This window comes from Halichoerus grypus, chromosome 10, assembly GCF_964656455.1.
Source record: "Halichoerus grypus chromosome 10, mHalGry1.hap1.1, whole genome shotgun sequence".
Taxonomy (NCBI): Eukaryota; Metazoa; Chordata; class Mammalia; order Carnivora; family Phocidae; genus Halichoerus; species Halichoerus grypus.
The window spans coordinates 30,083,517-30,100,480 of NC_135721.1; the positions used below are offsets into that span (position 1 = coordinate 30,083,517).

Genomic DNA, 16,964 nt, shown 5'->3' on the forward strand with positions numbered 1-16,964 from the left:
CTGTCTCTACTGAACAATTTTTTGAAAGAGATCTGCTCCGAAGGAGAAAATAACTTGTCTTTATGTAGTCTGAGGATAGTGGGTCTGGGAAACTGCTAACCTAAATTTTCCCCAGCAGAACCTTTTACAAAATTGAGTTACTACCCAAGTTCAAAATGAAATCTTTTGTTCTACTTATGTATAATTGAAACTATCCCGGTATTTTACCTAATTTGTACATACATGTATTGTAACAATATTTTGCCTAACTGATGAACATTTGACTTTATTTTGAACCTGCCACAAGGAAACTGACCTTGGCTTGTGAAGTTGACATACAAATCATCAAGAATGTCCCTGAACATTTTCTCTCAAGATGAAGAAAACATGCAGAAGGGAGGGGCAAGATTCCTCTTTACTCTGAATCTGTTGAGTTCCATTTTCAAGTGTATCCAAGGCTGTGCTTTGAACAGGCTGTCTACAGGAAACCAGAGTAAGAATGTGACTTAGAAAGCCTTCTGCAATTACTGAAGAAATTTCATTCCTATCTTCAAGTGTCCCAGAAAAACTGCTGATCATCAAGCAAGGTTGGTATCAATCAGGCAAAGTATATGCCTTTCTGAAAATGACTGTTTCTTCACTGAACAAAAACTTAATTTTTCTAGCCAAACAGGAAGTTTCTAATAAAAATTCCATATTTCAATGATGTCATCATATTTTTAATAAATGGTTTCAACATTGGATTGCTAAGTAGTATTACATAAATATTGTTGCTAATTTTTCTTTCCTATGTATTTTTCTAAAATACCATTTAAGTTTTATTCAGCACAGGAATACTGGATCAACTGTTTTATTGTATTTAAGTGATTAATAGCTTATTCACTAATTACTTAGTCTTGTGGAAACAGTTAATAAACTTACTCTTATGCCTTTTCCAAAGAAAGCATTTTTCCCTCAGAAGGTCCAATTTAGTCATAGTAATCTCAGAGTAATTTCATAATTTGGGGGGGTAATTTTCTTGTGTTCTGGGGGTCCCCTAAAAGTAAAAATGCCCCCCAAACACCCCACTTGCATTAGACACAGTATTACTTTTCCTCTTTTCCCCAAGTCTATTCCTAGCCTAACCTGAACATGCTAGATCCACCATAATTCTGTATGTACCCTGTGGCTTAGAGATAACGGTTAACCCCTCGAGAGACGCTCCCCATGGGGTAGAGTACTCTGATCTGGATATTCAGGCCCTCTTGTAAGAGGAGCAGTCAAGGCTGAACCCCATTATTAACTGACTTGGGAGATGCAGACAGGACAATATCACCTGCAGACTTCTGGGATGTGCTTATGAGAGGTGTTCTGATGAGCCTCCTTCGAATGTTCTATCAGGCATCAGGATGGCCGGCCTCACAGGGTGTGGTTGAGAGGAAAAGCTCGCAGACAAAGCTAGGTTTGATTATTGCCTCTAAAACTGACTATGTGACTGGGGCCAAGTTTCTTCACCTCGGCAAGCGTCTGCTTCCTTACCTGAAACATTACTTGTCTCGCTGGACTGCTGGGACAATGGAATAAGAGGATTCACATCTGAAGAAGGAAGCAGGAATGGAGTGTAAGACGCAATCAGTACTTTTGCCGTGGCCGTTGTTGCTGTTGGCTCTCCTCTGGTCTCCAGGTCTGATTTGGGAAACTTGGCGCTTCAGTCGTGCTGACTGGCTCCTCCATGTTGTTCTTTGTGCAGCCAGCCATGGACCCCTCTCTCTCTTCATGGTGGGTGTGTTCTTAATTTTAAAATAATGTCTTCAGTTATTTAGCAACAAAATACTTCCTTGACTCCGGCCTGGAGATGAAGGTAGGTGTTGCTGTTTTGAGGTAGGAGTTGGTGGTGACATGGTGGCACTTATTATATTTACAGCTCAATCTACAGTTCACAGAAATTCAGGTTGTAAATTAGAACACTCCAAGAGCAAAAATATAATAGATTGAATGTAAATGGCAATATCTGACCATCACCAATTCCTGAGCCTTAAAGTAAAATCCAGATCAAATTTCTAGAACAAAATAAGAGTATAGCTTCTCAAGGAAATGGAGGCAAAACCCTTGATTGCCTTCTAACTAAACAGTTTCTTTGCCTTTAATAGTCTGTTCCCTGAGTAAGTTGATAGGTGATAAAAAGATTTGGAAATAATTATACAAGGAAATTTAAGAATAGTTAACAATAGAGTAGACTGATAACTGTTACAGGGCTAAAACCAACTTGGTCATTCAGTTGCTTCCTGGAAACAAAACCACTTAGATAAAACCCAAGAAATGAAAAAATAAAACAAAACAAAACAAAAAAAACCCTGATAAACCCATAACACACGCTTTACCCCAGGAAGGACTACAAAGTTCTTAATGCTTTTCTCTTGACTATACATATTACTTTCAAAAAAATTTTTTTCAAAATATTTATTTAACATTGAGTATGTGCACTGTGCCACGCACTGAGGATACCAAGATAGATACATCCTTGCCTTGAAGAGGGTCCCAATCTCAAGGACCCGATAGTCACTGACCAAGCAGTAATAACACAATGTATGAGAGAGAGGCGTCTGCAAGGCAGCAGGGAGGGGTTTTGTGTTTGTTTAATCCTTATCTTTCCACAAAAGTTTTGATGGGGGCATGGATGGATACATCTTTTGGGGAGGAGAAAAATGTACAGAGTAGCTTCTCAAGGGAAGCAGATTTAACTGGATGAATTGGTTTTTGACAAGCGGTAAACAGTAGGGCATTCTAGGCACAGAGAGCAGCCTGAAGAGCACACAGAGACTGGAAAATCTGTGGCTTATGGAAAGATGAGAAGGCAGTTTGGCTATAGCTGAAGTATAGGATGATGCCTAGTAGGGAAAAGCTGGAGAAGCAGGTGAGGACAAATTGTGAAGGGCCAGATCATTGTAGCACTGTGCTAGTTGTGACGGAGAAAAGTGTCTTAATCAGTTCCAGCTGCTATAACAAATTACCATAGGCTGGGGGGCTTAAATGACACTTATTTCTCACAGCCCTGGAGGCTGGAAATCCAAGATCATGGTGCCAGGGTAGTTGGGTTCTGGTACGAGTCCTTTTCCAGGTTGCAGACAGCTGGCTTCTCACTGTATCCTCACGTGGTAGAAAAAGACAGCTCTGGCCTCTTAGTCTTCTTATAAGAGCAATAATCCTATTCACAGGGCTCCAACCTTGTAACCAAATTATCTGCCAAAGGCCCTGCCTCCAAATTGCATCACTTTGGGGATTAGGGTTTAAATATATGAACTTTGGAGGAACACAAACATTTGTCTATGGCAAACAGAAACTTTGAAACTCCTAATGGTTGTTTCCCACACCCCCCTTTAGTAGTTCCTTTGACGCTACACTCGAGTAAGGGTGGGGGAGTCATTTCTTCTTTTTTAGGTTATCCCTACAACAGTACCTGGCAAGGGTTGCTCCTCTCTGGGCTGTTTAGTTTTAACTTTACCAAACGTCAATGGCTACCACTATCTCAGTTTCTACCTCTCAGATAATTTTTACTGAGCAAGGAACAGAATCAACAATACTGGCAGCAGAGAGAGGGACCGGTGTTATGTAGGCGTACAGGAGTCCGGCTATTTTACCCTACTTCCTGGACTTGAAGAACAAGTCAGTACCAGCTGCCATCTTCCTTTTGGAGCAAAGAGTTGGTAAGGCCTTGTTCTTAGCTCACACTCCCTATTTTTATTGAGGATCTCTTCTGTGCTGTGCACTGAGGACATAGCAGTGAACAACTCAGTGGGCTGCTTCTGGAAAAGCTTTAATCGCAAGGTGCTTTAGGCTTCTTTTAAGTATTATAGAAGAGACAGTATCCAAATCATATTTGTATCCAAATCTTATTTAAAAAAACAAAAACAAAAAACCCTACGATCACCCTGCATAACACGTTTACAGTATATTGTATCCTGGTCAAACAAAACAAATATTAGCATTATATTGTAATATCCTTGCAAACCGTAAAATAAGAGTCAAAGTGGTTTTTGGAATGGAGTGCTCTTCTAGCTAGTTTCAAATCTTAGAAGTGTTAGCCTGCTGTCTTCCAAAATATAACTCTGTTTTAATAAAATGACTGTCGCTATGGCTAGGCTTAATTCTTTAATGCAGCTTGCTTAAAACTCAAAAAACACCTTATAGTCTCAAGGATCCTATAGAATCCCCATCAGTAAATAGCATCGTATAGATGATAAAATAAGCTTTTTAATTTTTCGTAGAGCAAGATTTTTTTTTGATAAATAGGAGTGATCCGTTTTTAATCCCATTCAGTACATTGGTGGGGAATTTAGTAATCAAGACTAAGTTCTGTGCAAGCCTAAATTTAAAGCTCAAAGTGGGGGCAATACAGAAAGGAGTGTTTTTGTTTGGCAGAGTTTGTTTTCATCGTACAACCCACAGAAAAGTGAAGTTGGGTAAAATCTCTTATGTTAGGGATCTGAGAAGCCTGTGGTTTTCAGCTAAAAGCAACTCAGAATGGTGGGGGTATGAAGAGGTTGGGGATTTTAGTCATTAAAATGGAACCTGAGTTAAAGTTAAGAAACGTGGTTGCGGACACGATTACTTATTAGTGTAAGACGTCTGCGCTACCCTGTAATGCAGATCAAACTTCAAGGTTGTGCCTAGGAGGGGAAACAAAGAAGGGTATACAGGGCGAGGGGTGAGTCTGGGCGCGGGAAAGAGCCAGGGGCAGGCGGGTTTGGGGAGCTGCAGTGATGGGACGAACGCGCTGGGCCGGGCGCCCGGCGGGCTTGGAGGGACGGCGGCATCCCGGCAACAATATGCGGCGCGGGCCGAAGCGCCGGCGGAGCGCATTCTCCTTCTGGAAAAGGTGCGCTGGGCGCCGGCCCGGGTCTGTCGAACCCCCGCGGGAAGAGGCGGGAGCCGTAGGGCGAGCGGCCGCGGGCTCCTCCCCCGGCGCCTCCGCTCTCTGGGTCAGGACGCGGCCGGCCGCGGGGCCGAAGGTGGGGACCCGCGGGCTCCGGGCTGCTGTCCGCCGTCCGCCGCTCCGCTCCCGTCCGCCCGGCCGCAGGTCCCGGGTCCCCGTTCTCCGACCGCGGAGAGGCCCGCGCGGCGAACTCCAGGTGCGTGCGGAGGTGGGCACTGGGCGGCTCGGTGGGCAGAGGCCCGACGCGCCGGGGGTGCGGAGGGCTGAGGCGGCACTTCCGGCGGCCGCCGCGGCACTTCCGGGTTCCGCGGGCGGCCCCGCCGCCGAGTCCCTGCGGCGCATCCTTCCGCCGGCCGGCGCCGCGTTGCGCCGTCCCGGGGGCAGAGTCGGCTTCCCTGGCAGCCCTGTCGAGCCGGCGTCTGGAAGCTTCAGTCCTGGAGCTCGCAGGTGTTTCCACGCAGGCCGCCCGTCGTGGGTGCTTGGGGAGCTGGCGGTGTGCTGCCGGCCCGGCGGCTCCCTGCAGACCGGAGGACTTGCCGCCGGAGACACTGGGTCGCCTCATAGCCTCCGCTCCGCTCACCTTTCAGCCTCCGGCAAACATTTTTGTTGTGTTGTGTTTTGCTGTGACTCCGATCCTCTGCCTATTTTACTACAAAAGGAAGGCCAAATTTTCAGTGCCACAGATATTTGCAAATAAGGCAAACATCAGCGAGCCCTGAGTTTAAAAGAAATTATTAAACAGGGAAAATAGTGAGAACCTGATGAAATAGGAGTATTAGAATTCACTTAGAAAGTACTAGGTTATCCAGGTCGCTGTGAGGAATCTGATTGCCAATTCAAGGTCTCAGAGGTAATCCTTTGGGAAACAAACCTCAGGCCTGAGTGTAACCCATGATGTTCCTTTACCCTTCTTGCAAAATTTTTCATACATCTTCCAAGTACCAGAGTTACATTTTTATGTGCTTCCCCCTAAGATTCTGCTGAGTTAAATGAATATATATGCTAGATATTGCTGAAAACATTGTAATTTGATAAAGCACAATTTCCATTTCTAAAAATTAATTTTAATGTAGAAATTTCTTCAGCGTTAACATTTTGGTGATTTATTACTTCAGTAGGATTCTTGGTTCTCATCTGCAAATAATTATGTATTACCCATTAATTTTAGATGCCAATATTTTTTATTAAAATAATGTCTCATTTTCTATCATTACTAGCACCTTACAAACCAAACTTGTAAGGGGAATAATACTTAACATTTGATTATCTAGTCAATATATTTTTTAATTACTGTTTTTATATTAAAGTATAGTGTACACTAATTTGACAATTAAACATAAAAGTTACATAAAAAATGTAATATAACCTTTGAAATTATACTGCAGGTAAGCAAGTATTCTGATTTATTACTTTGCTAGCTACTTTTTTTTTTTTTTAAGATTTATGTATTTTTAGAGAGAGAGAGTGAGTGCAGGGGACAGGGGCAGAGGGGAAAGGGAGAGGGAGAGTCTTAAGACTCCAAGGTAAGTCTGAGGAGGGGCTCGATCTCACTACCCTGAGCTCATGACCTGAGCGGAAACCAAGAGTCTGGCACCTAACCAACTGCGCCACCCAGGTGCCCCTGCTAGTTACTATTTTTAATGAGTGGCATTTTTCAGATTGGTGGCTTAGAAGCAGGTGTATTTTATACTGATATAAAATTGAAACATAGCTTGTTCTATTAGTCTCTAATTGTGGTTATTCAAAAGCAATACCTGCTCCACTGATTGATTGTTGTTTTTCCCCCAGTTGATTTTTATAGTTCTGAAATCCTGAACATCTCTGCCCAGTTCAGCATCCTCCTTCGTACCCTTATGGATGCTTTCTGAATCTTCCTCATGCAGCAGTACATCCAGGAGTAATCAGGGTAACAGTTTTCCTGTCCTAGTCAGATGGCCCCTTGACAGCTGTATGCCTCAGTTTGCTTATCTGCAATAGAGATAATAACAGGACCTGCCTCCAAGAGATCATTTGGAATCGGTATAATTCCTAAAGAAAAGGTCAAACAAAAAGTCATGCTCCTGGCCGCCTATTTAAACCTGGGACAGTCTCAGGGATAAGATCGCCTTCCTAGGTAGATTTTGACTTCAATTTATTTACTTGATTAAATGAAAATAATTTCAAACTAGGCTATGTTTTTTCATGTAAAGTTCAAGGAAGGCCCAGCAGGAATGAGCCAAGAAAGCAATCAGAATAGGAAGATTTCTTTTAATAAACCTCCGGATCAGCATATGAACATTCTGCATTAATCTTTTTATTGACAAAAAGCCAAGAAGATCAAGTTTGATGCATGGTTATTAGATGTAATGCAAATGGAAGTCATGGGCACGTAATGACTTTTCTTAATATCTGTTGCCTTTTTGCAATAATCTTTCAAAATAATTTAGTTTGGTGATAAATTTTTTGTGTGTGGAAATAAGTATACAGCTAATAATAATTACCCACAACTTCAGCTGCATTGATCCGAATCTACTGCTGGCCTGTCTCCTGTTTGGGATAGGCGAGGACGAATGGTTAGACTTACAGTTCCGTTCTACCAATTAGGTAAAAATGCTTTTTGCTTAAAAAAAATTAATTCCAGGCAAACTTCCCTGAGGTCAGGCAGGCCAGATTAAGCACACAGCCTTTCTCCTAGAATCTTTGGCTTTAGAAGAAGGGATTCTTAATTCTCTTGGATATAATATTCACTAACATCTGAGGTAATTTCTGGAAAGTTACTATTTTAAAATCATTAGTCCTCTTTTACACGGAGACCTGTAATGAAATGGAGCATCCAAATAGGATCCTCCCTGCATTCAATGTATATCCTCTATTATATTACTTAAGGAATCTGAGAAGACATTCTCTTAGGCAGACTTCTTGGAAATAATCTTCTTATTCACTCTCCTATGTGGCACCATTTGAAACACCACATTTAGTTGCTCATTTAGAGTATAAGAAACAATGGCTTGCTCAAGTATGTGAGATCATGGGATATAGACCATAGGAAGGTACGTTTCAGGTATACAGCTGAATTCAGAATTCGCATCTTTCCAGGGCTCCTTCCCCTGTTCTCACGCTCAGCTGTTTATTTTGTTTCCTAGTTCACTTGGAACAATGAAGCATCCACAGAGAACTTTCATAAGCTCCCACTGTCACATCTACCCACCTTCCTGAATCTGCTCACATAATCTGCCTTTTCTTTCATTCCTATGAATGAACGGTTTGTGTTTCCGTCAAAGGTCAACGTCTGTGCCTGGGTACTGCAGACCATCCGTCCCTCTGCCTTCTCAAGGTTACTGCTGCAGTGATTCTCTGATCTTTTACTTCATCATTTTATCTTCCTTTTAAAAAAAAAATTGGATCTTGTCCATGCCCAAATAGAAATGCTATTATTTCTCCCATCTTTTTGGCACCATTTTCCAATATAGTCATGACATCATTTCTTCTCTCCTTACTTGCTGTTTGCCCGTTTGTTCTTTTTTCTCCCTCTTCTGACTTCTTTTGGACTAATTGAATATCTTTACTATTACATTTTTATCTCCACTCTTGGCTTATTATTTATACCTTTATGGAGTTTTTTAAACTGTTCTTGTTTGTTTAGTGTTTGCCCTTGGATTTACAACTGTACATCTTTAACTTACTATTATGACACTGCATTATAATCCAAGACCCTTACAACAGTATGTCCTATTTTATCCCCTCCCATACTTTGGGCTATTGTTGGCCTCATTTTTTACTTCTACATATGTTATAAGCCCCACAGTTGGTTAATATCATTTTTGCTATAATAAGCGAATGTTTTATAAAGAAATCTTAAAGTGAGAAAAATGACTTTCATATTCACCCTCGTATTTGCCACTACTGATGTAATTCATCTTCTGTGTAGATTCAGGTTTCTATCTGTTATCATTTTCCTTCTGCCTGAAGAACCTCTGTTAGCATTTCTTGTAGTGTGTGTCTGATGGCAATGAATTCTCTCAACTTTTCTTTGTCTAAAAAAGTCTTTGTTTGGGACGCCTGGGTGGCTCAGTCATTAAGTGTCTGCCTTGGACTCAGGTCATGATCCCAGGGTCCTGGGATCGAGTCCGGCGTTGGGCTCCTTGCTCAGCCAGGAGTCTGCTTCTCCCTCCGCCTGCTTGTGAGCTCTCTCTCTCTCTGACAAATAAATAAATAAAATCTTGAAAAAAAAATAACCACTTTAAAAAGTTTTTGTTTTACCCTCATTTTTGGAAACTATTTCACTGGGTATAGAAATGTAAGTTGACAGTTTCTTCCAGTACTTTAAAGATGACACTCCATTGCTTTTTTGCCTGAATAGTTTCTAAGGTGATTCGCTGAGACAATGTGCGCTGTAATCTTATCCTTTTTTCTCTGTGCACATGATGTCATTTTTCCCCACTGACTACTTTTAAGATTCCTTCTTTATCACTGGTTTTCAGTGTTTTTGTCTAATTTGGAAATTTTTTGGCCATTTTTCTTTCAAATACTTTGTATACCCCTTTTTCGTCCCTATAACTTGAACTATATATGTCTTAGACTGCTCGATATTGCCATAGGCTGTGCTTGGTTTTTCATTTTTTTGTTTCTTACTCTTAATATGTGTGTGTGGTGTATGTATATACACATATTTTTTAATTTTTAAAAATTTTTTTAAATTTAAAATTTTTTAAATTTTTTCATTTCTGTGTTTCATTTTATATGGTGTCTTAGTCCATTGGAGCTGCTGTAACAAAATACCATAGACCGGGTGGCAGCAGAAGATTTATTACAGAACAACAGAAATTTATATCTCACAGTTCTAAAGCTGGGAAATCCAAGATGAAGGCACTGACAGATTCGTTGTCTTATGAAGGCCAATTGGTTCATAGACGGCACCCTCTCCTTATAACTTTACAGGGTGGAAGGGTGGAGGGGTATCTGGGGGTTCTGTTTTATGAGTGCCCTAATCTCATTTATGAAGACTCTGCCTCCTGAAGGCCCCACCTCCTAATACTATTACCACGGGAATTAAGATTTCAACATATGGATCTAGAGAAGACACAAACATTTAGTCTGTAGTAGATGGTTTCTGTTGCTTTGTCTTCGGGTTTGCTGACTTTTTTCTCCAGAATGCTTTTTCTTCTATTAATCTCATTCAATAAAATTTTATTTCAGATGTTTTATTTTTCATCTCCAGAAGTTCTATTTGGTTCTGCTTAATACCTTCTATTTCTCTCCTCATCCTGTTTATGTTTTTCTTTAACATATTTTTGATATTTATATTAAATAGTGAACATATTTGTAATAGTTGTTTTAACATCCTGTCTGCTAATTACATCATCTCTGTCATTTTCCTGCTTCTTTATGTATTGAGTAATTTTTGATTGGATGATCAACATTGCGATTTTATGTCATTGCATTCTGAACTTTTTCAGTTCCTTTAAAGAGTTTTGGACTTTCTCTTGGATACAGTTAAATTATTTGTGAATTAGTTTGATCCTTTGGAGGCTCGTTTTTAATCTATTTTAGAGCAAGTCTAAATAGATCTTAACTCTAGGGTTAATTAGGCCTCATTTCCAAGGCATCACCCTTCTGAGATCTCTACTGAAAGTCTCAGATAAAAAAAAAAAAAAAAAGAAAAAGTCTCAGATATTTGGTAAACACTCTCTATTCTGGCTGGTGGGAATTTGTGTAATCTTTAGGAATAGTTAGGTTTATAGCTTCCTGGAAATTGTTCATTTGCCTGGCCTGATGGGGTTTGATTATGCATGTTCAGACTGGTATTCAGTTAAAGATTTAAGGAGACTCCTACACATATTTCTAGAGCTCTTTCTCTACATACTTTCCTCATCTTCAGTACTGTGCCACACGAATTCTAGGTCCTTCAGTTTCTCTGAACTCTGTTCTCTGTTCAGCTCAATAGACTACCAGGCTTTGTTTGGTTTTCCCCTTCCTGTGCCATAGTCCAAAAATGCCTCCAATTAAAAACCAGGGAGATCATAGGACTTCCCTCATTTGTTTCCTCTTTCTTGGGGATCATGGGTAGCAGTGCTATATCAGTCTGCTCCTTGAGAAAGTGTCAAGAAAAACAAACCAGAAATTTCATGAATTTAAATTCCTATAACAGACAGTTTACCATTATTTGTAACATTTCTCTCAAATTGCTAACAAAATTTAATAAGGGTGTTTGCAAAGTACTGGATATTGATGGGAAGATAATTTGGGGAACTTCAAAGTCTGTAAAGAAGCCTCACTATATTTTATTCTAAACACAGTTTATTATAGTACTAACATACTTATTGTCATTTTAAAGTCTTGGAAGGAAAAGGACTTTATATTATTATAAATATTATATTTATATTATATTATTATATTTTATATACTTATTTATATATTTAATATTATATATTTGTATATAATATTATATATGTTTATTTAATAGTATATTATGAATTATATTATACTATTGTTTTCCATTAATGGTCTTCTGATTTTAAGAACAGAGATAAACAATAAAACTTGTGAAGATGGGATATACCAAAGAAAAATCATGGTGCATTTAGTCAGAGTAGCTGAGTTTATGTGGAATTAGGCAGGCTAACGCTTGAACCTTGAATGTAAAACAGTGAAAGTTCAGATGGAGAGAAGAGTCAAAGAAAGGACATTTTTGCTACTTTAAAAAAGAGGAAAATTTGAAAGAAAATAAAAACATTAAGACCTCAGACAGAAATAGAAATGTAAAGAGCAGAGGCATTCTGGGTCAAAAGGAGAAAGGAGATGAAGCCTGCATGTGTTAGCATTTTTGCTCTGTGTGCTGAAAAAAAAAAGAGATGAGGTGGGTTATAAACTTGCCAGAGCTTTCTGATATATTTTATATTCCAAATCCTTGGGCTTTTAAAATGTTTATTACTCTAAGTATATGTGTGAACTGGGTACTAAGAAAAAGCTCCTTGGACTTCCTTACAGATTGGATAAGACTCAGAAATCAGCATACTAATTTTACACAGATAAAGGGTGAAACACAGTTAAGCACAATTTGAATTCTCAAATAGCTTTTTTTTTTTCGGAAATGTATAATGATGCTTTTACCACTATACATCATACTCTTTAAAAATTCAGATCAGTCATGTAGAATACAAATTCTGAATTAAAATTGAAACTTTACACTGGACTTCAGTGATATCCTTAAAGTAAATCTTTCGATGGGGCCACATACATTTTAGGGGTAAATATATTATACTTATTATTATTTATAAATTTTAGTTTATGATTTATCGTGTGTGTGTGTCTATGATGTAGACTTGACTTCTCTTGATTGAGAAAGCTTTAATATTTTTGTCTTGGGCGAAGACAGAAACAACATTCATTTACATTTATGCTTTCAATTTTAGAAACAAAACCCAAGAAATGCCTCATTCCACAAACAAAGAACTGATACTTGGTATCATGGTGGGAACTACTGGAATCAGCTTGCTTCTTTTGTGGTACCACAAGGTTCGTAAATCAAGGACAACATTGAATTTACCTAACTTTCTTTCTCTGGGTAATAAGTTTGATTCCGTGACTTTTCAAGATGAAATGTGTAATGGCCAAGGAACAGCCGCAATCTTTCAAGGAAGGCAGCTTCAGATACTGGAGAAGTTAAACGAATTACTGACAAATATGGAAGAACTCAAAGAGGAAATCAGAGTTCTTAAAGAAACCATTCCAAAGCTGGAGGAATATATACAAGGTGAACTTGGAGGGAGGATAACTGTTCATAAGATAAGTCCTCAGCACAGAGCTAGAAAAAGAAGGCTTGCCACAGTTCAAAGTTCTGGAACAAGCAATAGTTCAGAGGAAGCAGAAAGTGAAGGAGGGTAAGTTTCTTGATGATGTTTCCCATGCTGAATTGATTATTTATCTCATTATTGCTATTAGTTAGATACCTTCATTATACATTTCCAGTTATGTATTTTGCTACGAATAAGATTAAAAAAAGAAAGGATTTTTTGGCTTACATCATGATTAAAACTATGTTCAATAGTGGTCTGTATTTAAGATAGTTTAGACTGCAATGACAAAAAGAATGTAAGTGACTTGCTAGCACCAGGTGCCATCATGTGAGTAATAAAAAAGTCATTAATTGTTTGCCAAAATGTGTAACCTATTTTTATATGTGGCCATGGTGTCACCCCTTATATAAGAACTGTACAAGAAGTGCTCTCAGCTAGAACTTTCTGTGATGACGGAAAAGGTCTAAATCTATGCTGCCAGTACGGTAGCCATTAGCCACCTTAGCCATTAAGCACCTGAAATGTAGCTAGTGCAAATGAGAAGCTGACTTCTTAATCTTATTTAATTGTAATTAATTTAAATAGCCATGGGACTAGTGGCTTACGGAATTGGGCAGTGAAGACCTAAAAAGATTTGAGAAGGTACAAGTGATTCAGTTTCATCCTCACCATCCTCAGTGGTAAACCTTTGAATTCTAAAACCAAGAACATAAAAAATATTCTTTTAGAAGAAAAACAAATGATTTATGAGTTTAAAAAAACCTGTGCCCAGCTAGTGTTTCTGAGGTGTAAAATAGGCAAGTAAATAAAGAATCACTAGAGGTTCTTTAGGGCAGGGACACTATGTTTATTTTGTTATATTCTTAACGCCTTGCTCTTGTACCTAGCACAGAGTAGATGCCAATAAATATTTCACGAATGAATGAGTGTTCTGCTAAATCACCATGGAATTGGGAGAAGAGAGGGGAAGGGAGAAGAGAGGAAACAAAGGGTAGGGATAAAAGTGTGATTTCATAGATAAAGAAATGTAAATGGTGGAGCAAGTCTTTGATATCATGCTAGGACTGGAATTACTTAGCATTTTTATATATGAACTGGAGACATAACTCTATGAAAAATCTTTCAGATAGGGAAGAGCCACAAGTGGTAGATCTAGATAACAGGAAGATTTTAAACATTTGTGTTCCTGAACAGCGACAAGTTGTAGACTGATTTTAAAATTGGCAGTGGAGTGTTTAAAAGGAATTGAAAAGAGTTCTAAATATTCCAGAACTATAAATCTGAAAAGGCCCTGTAAATTATTAAGGGTATAGAGAACAACAGCTTTGTACTCTAATGAGGACAAAGATCCCAACACAACATTGGACATCGATGAGTTATTGAAGACCAGCAATGGTTATCATACCTTTATGTAAATCTAGGGCATTTCCTTATGAGGAATCCTGTGTGCAACTTTGGCAAGCACATCTTCGAAAGGACATAATGGAGTTTAAGGACTAGCCAGAGAAGATCCCCTAGACTGGGAGGAGAGACGGCAGTCCTGGTAAAGGAGTGGAGGCCAAAAGGCTGAATATGCCCTTCATCTAAAAAGACCCACGTTAGATTGAGCACAGGCTTGTTCAAGAACTTCTAAAATTCTAGGAAGAGAGGCAACCTTTCATAAGTTTAAGATAAGTTTGGGACAATCAGAGAAAGACAATTATCGTATGGTTTCACTCATATGTGGAATATAAGAAATAGCGCAGAGGACAATCGGGGAAGGGAGGGAAAACTGAATGGGAAGAAATCAGAGAGGGAGACAAACCATGAGAGATTCTTAACTACAGGAAACAAAACTGAGGGTTGCTGGAGGGGAGGCGGGTAGAGGGATGGGGTAACTGGGTGATGGGCATTAAGGAGACCCCGTGATGTGATGAGCACTGGGTGTTATACGCAACTGATGAATTATTGAATACTACATCTGAAACTAATGATGTACTATATGTTGGCTAATTGAAATTAAAATTAAAAAAAGATAAGTTTGGACAAATGAAAACAAGGTAACTGTGGGACTTAATTAACTTCAAGTAATGGTATAGGCATACACCGTTTATGTGAGTTCATAAGGATTTGTGAAATTTATAAGTAAGAGTCACAGATGGCTAATAAAAACTTTAAGATTGATGTCAGGTAAGACATTCCCTCTTCTTGCTCAATCCTGGGTGCCTTTGTTAGCAATAGAATACTAGGATAGAGGCAAGGGAGCCCTAATGACTTGGACTAGATTACAGTGAATGGCCCTTAATACAGCAGAGGGAAACTTTTTCCTGTTTAGCTATACTTCAATAAAATAAACAAAACAAGCAAACAGACACTTAATGTGGATTTTTTTTGAGAGAGGAATAAGATACAGAAAGATTTAATACCTCTTTCTAAATAAAAAACCTAGAGACAAACTTTTTAAATAAATAATGTACTTTTTAAAAACAAGGTCTCCATAAAGTATATTTGTGTAAATTTTAGATTGCCTGTCCTGATAAACCTCCCAGGGGACAGAAATGACTGGTCATGGTAAGATACAGTCCTAGCCCCGTTAACATATTTAAGTTGAGATGTATACCTCTTAGTGTCCTTGACAGCAAAATTAAAACATCAAATGATAATTGCATGTTCCATATGTAAAGTTTATCTTTTACCAAAGGTTCCTGGAGCTTTTGACTTCTTTTAGTAAAAAAGGTGCCAGTCACAATTTGCTGACACTGTTCTTTCTACACAAGAAGAGGGAAGAAATGAATTATATCCTTAGGTGGTATCCAGACCTTGAGTGGGTCGATCAGTAGAACGCATTTTCTGCCAACAGTATGTTCTGTATGGCTGTCTTGTACACAGCATCATTATGGACACAGGGATTTATGCCTTTTTTGGACTTAGCTAATTTCATCTACTTCATTGTGGAGGTGATGGTGCCAGAGGCTCAAATTCTCATAATGTGGCCATCAGAGGGCCTGTCAAGTTTTTTCCTTTTCCTTCTTAGCACTAGCGAGAACATCTTGGAAGGCATCTGTGCTTCTTGGTAATATTATGTTTCGACGGATTTTGTTTCTGTCCCTGCTCCAAGACTTGGAGTCAGCCACTGCCTTGGCAGCGCTCGTTCCTTTCAGGGACAAATAGTACTAGACAGTAGCAGCTGGGTGTGCAGACACATACTGTTGTAGGCAGGATGATGCCAGAGCTTGTTTGGGCCCATTTAGGGTCAGGGTAAAGAAAAATAGTTCTAAATATTTTCCACATCATGAGTTCACATTGGTGTTTTCAGCTTAAACAGAAGTCCTTCCTTATTTCTGAAAACTTTTTAGCTCGTTTTCCTTTTCAAGCTGCTTACTGCTCTTTTCTCTGCCAACTTTTATCTGTATTGCTCTATCAAACCATGGGTTTAAAAAGTTATTTAAATCACAATGTTATGTGGAGGTGCCTCAAAAAATTAAAAATAGAGCTACCCTATGACCCAGCAATTGCACTACTGGGTATTTACCCCAAAGACACAGATGTAGTGAAAAGAAGGGCCACATGCACCCCAATGTTCATAGCAGCAATGTCCACAATAGCCAAACTGTGGAAAGAGCCGAGATGCCCTTCAACAGATGAATGGATAAAGAAGATGTGGTCCATATATACAATGGAATATTACTCAGCCATCAGAAAGGATGAATACCCAACTTTTACATCAACATGGATGGGACTGGAGGAGATTATGCTAAGTGAAATAAGTCAAGCAGAGAAAGTCAATTATCATATGGTTTCACTTATTTGTGGAACATAAGGAATAGCATGGAGGACATTAGGAGAAGAAAGGGAAAAATGAAGGGGGGGAATCGGAGGGAGAGATGAACCATGAGAGACTATGGACTCTGAGAAACAAACTGAGGGTGTTAGAGGGGATGGGGGTGGGAGGATGGGTTAGCCCAGTGATGGGTATTAAGGAGGGCACGTACTGCATAGAGCACTGGGTGTTATATGAAAACAATGAAGCGTGGATCACTACATCAAAAACTAATGATGTATGGTGACTAACATAACATAATAAAATAAAATTTGAAAAAAAATTTTAAAAATCACAATGTTATGTAAAGCTTTAGAAAGCTCTCTTTCAAAAGATCCATCTTGTTCCACTTTAGATTAAAGTAATATCCCATAATAAATTCATAGTTCTTCATTTTAAGTGAGCTTTACGAAGAATAGATGTGTTTCAGGAAGCCTGGGTGGCTCAGTCCGTTAAGCGGCTGCCTTCGGTTCAGGTCATGATCTTGGGGTTCTGGGAT

General features: G+C 39.1%; 1 protein-coding gene across 4 annotated transcripts in view; it reads left to right on the forward strand.

The window, feature by feature from the left end:
• Window positions 1-3,525: 3,525 nt before the first annotated feature.
• RMDN2 (regulator of microtubule dynamics 2) overlaps window positions 3,526-16,964 on the forward strand; it is a 76,991-nt gene continuing 63,552 nt past the window's right edge. The window contains exons 1-2 of one of the 4 annotated variants that reach the window (XM_036070387.2): window positions 3,526-3,662; window positions 12,283-12,750. In XM_036070387.2, coding sequence (XP_035926280.1) covers window positions 12,299-12,750 — 452 coding nt within the window. In that variant the 5' untranslated portion in view covers window positions 3,526-3,662; window positions 12,283-12,298. Of the gene's footprint in view, window positions 3,663-4,740; window positions 4,835-4,914; window positions 5,088-5,269; window positions 5,339-12,282; window positions 12,751-16,964 lie in introns of those variants that run through there. The other 3 variants (XM_078056198.1, XM_036070382.2, XM_078056199.1) reach the window with 3 other exon arrangements.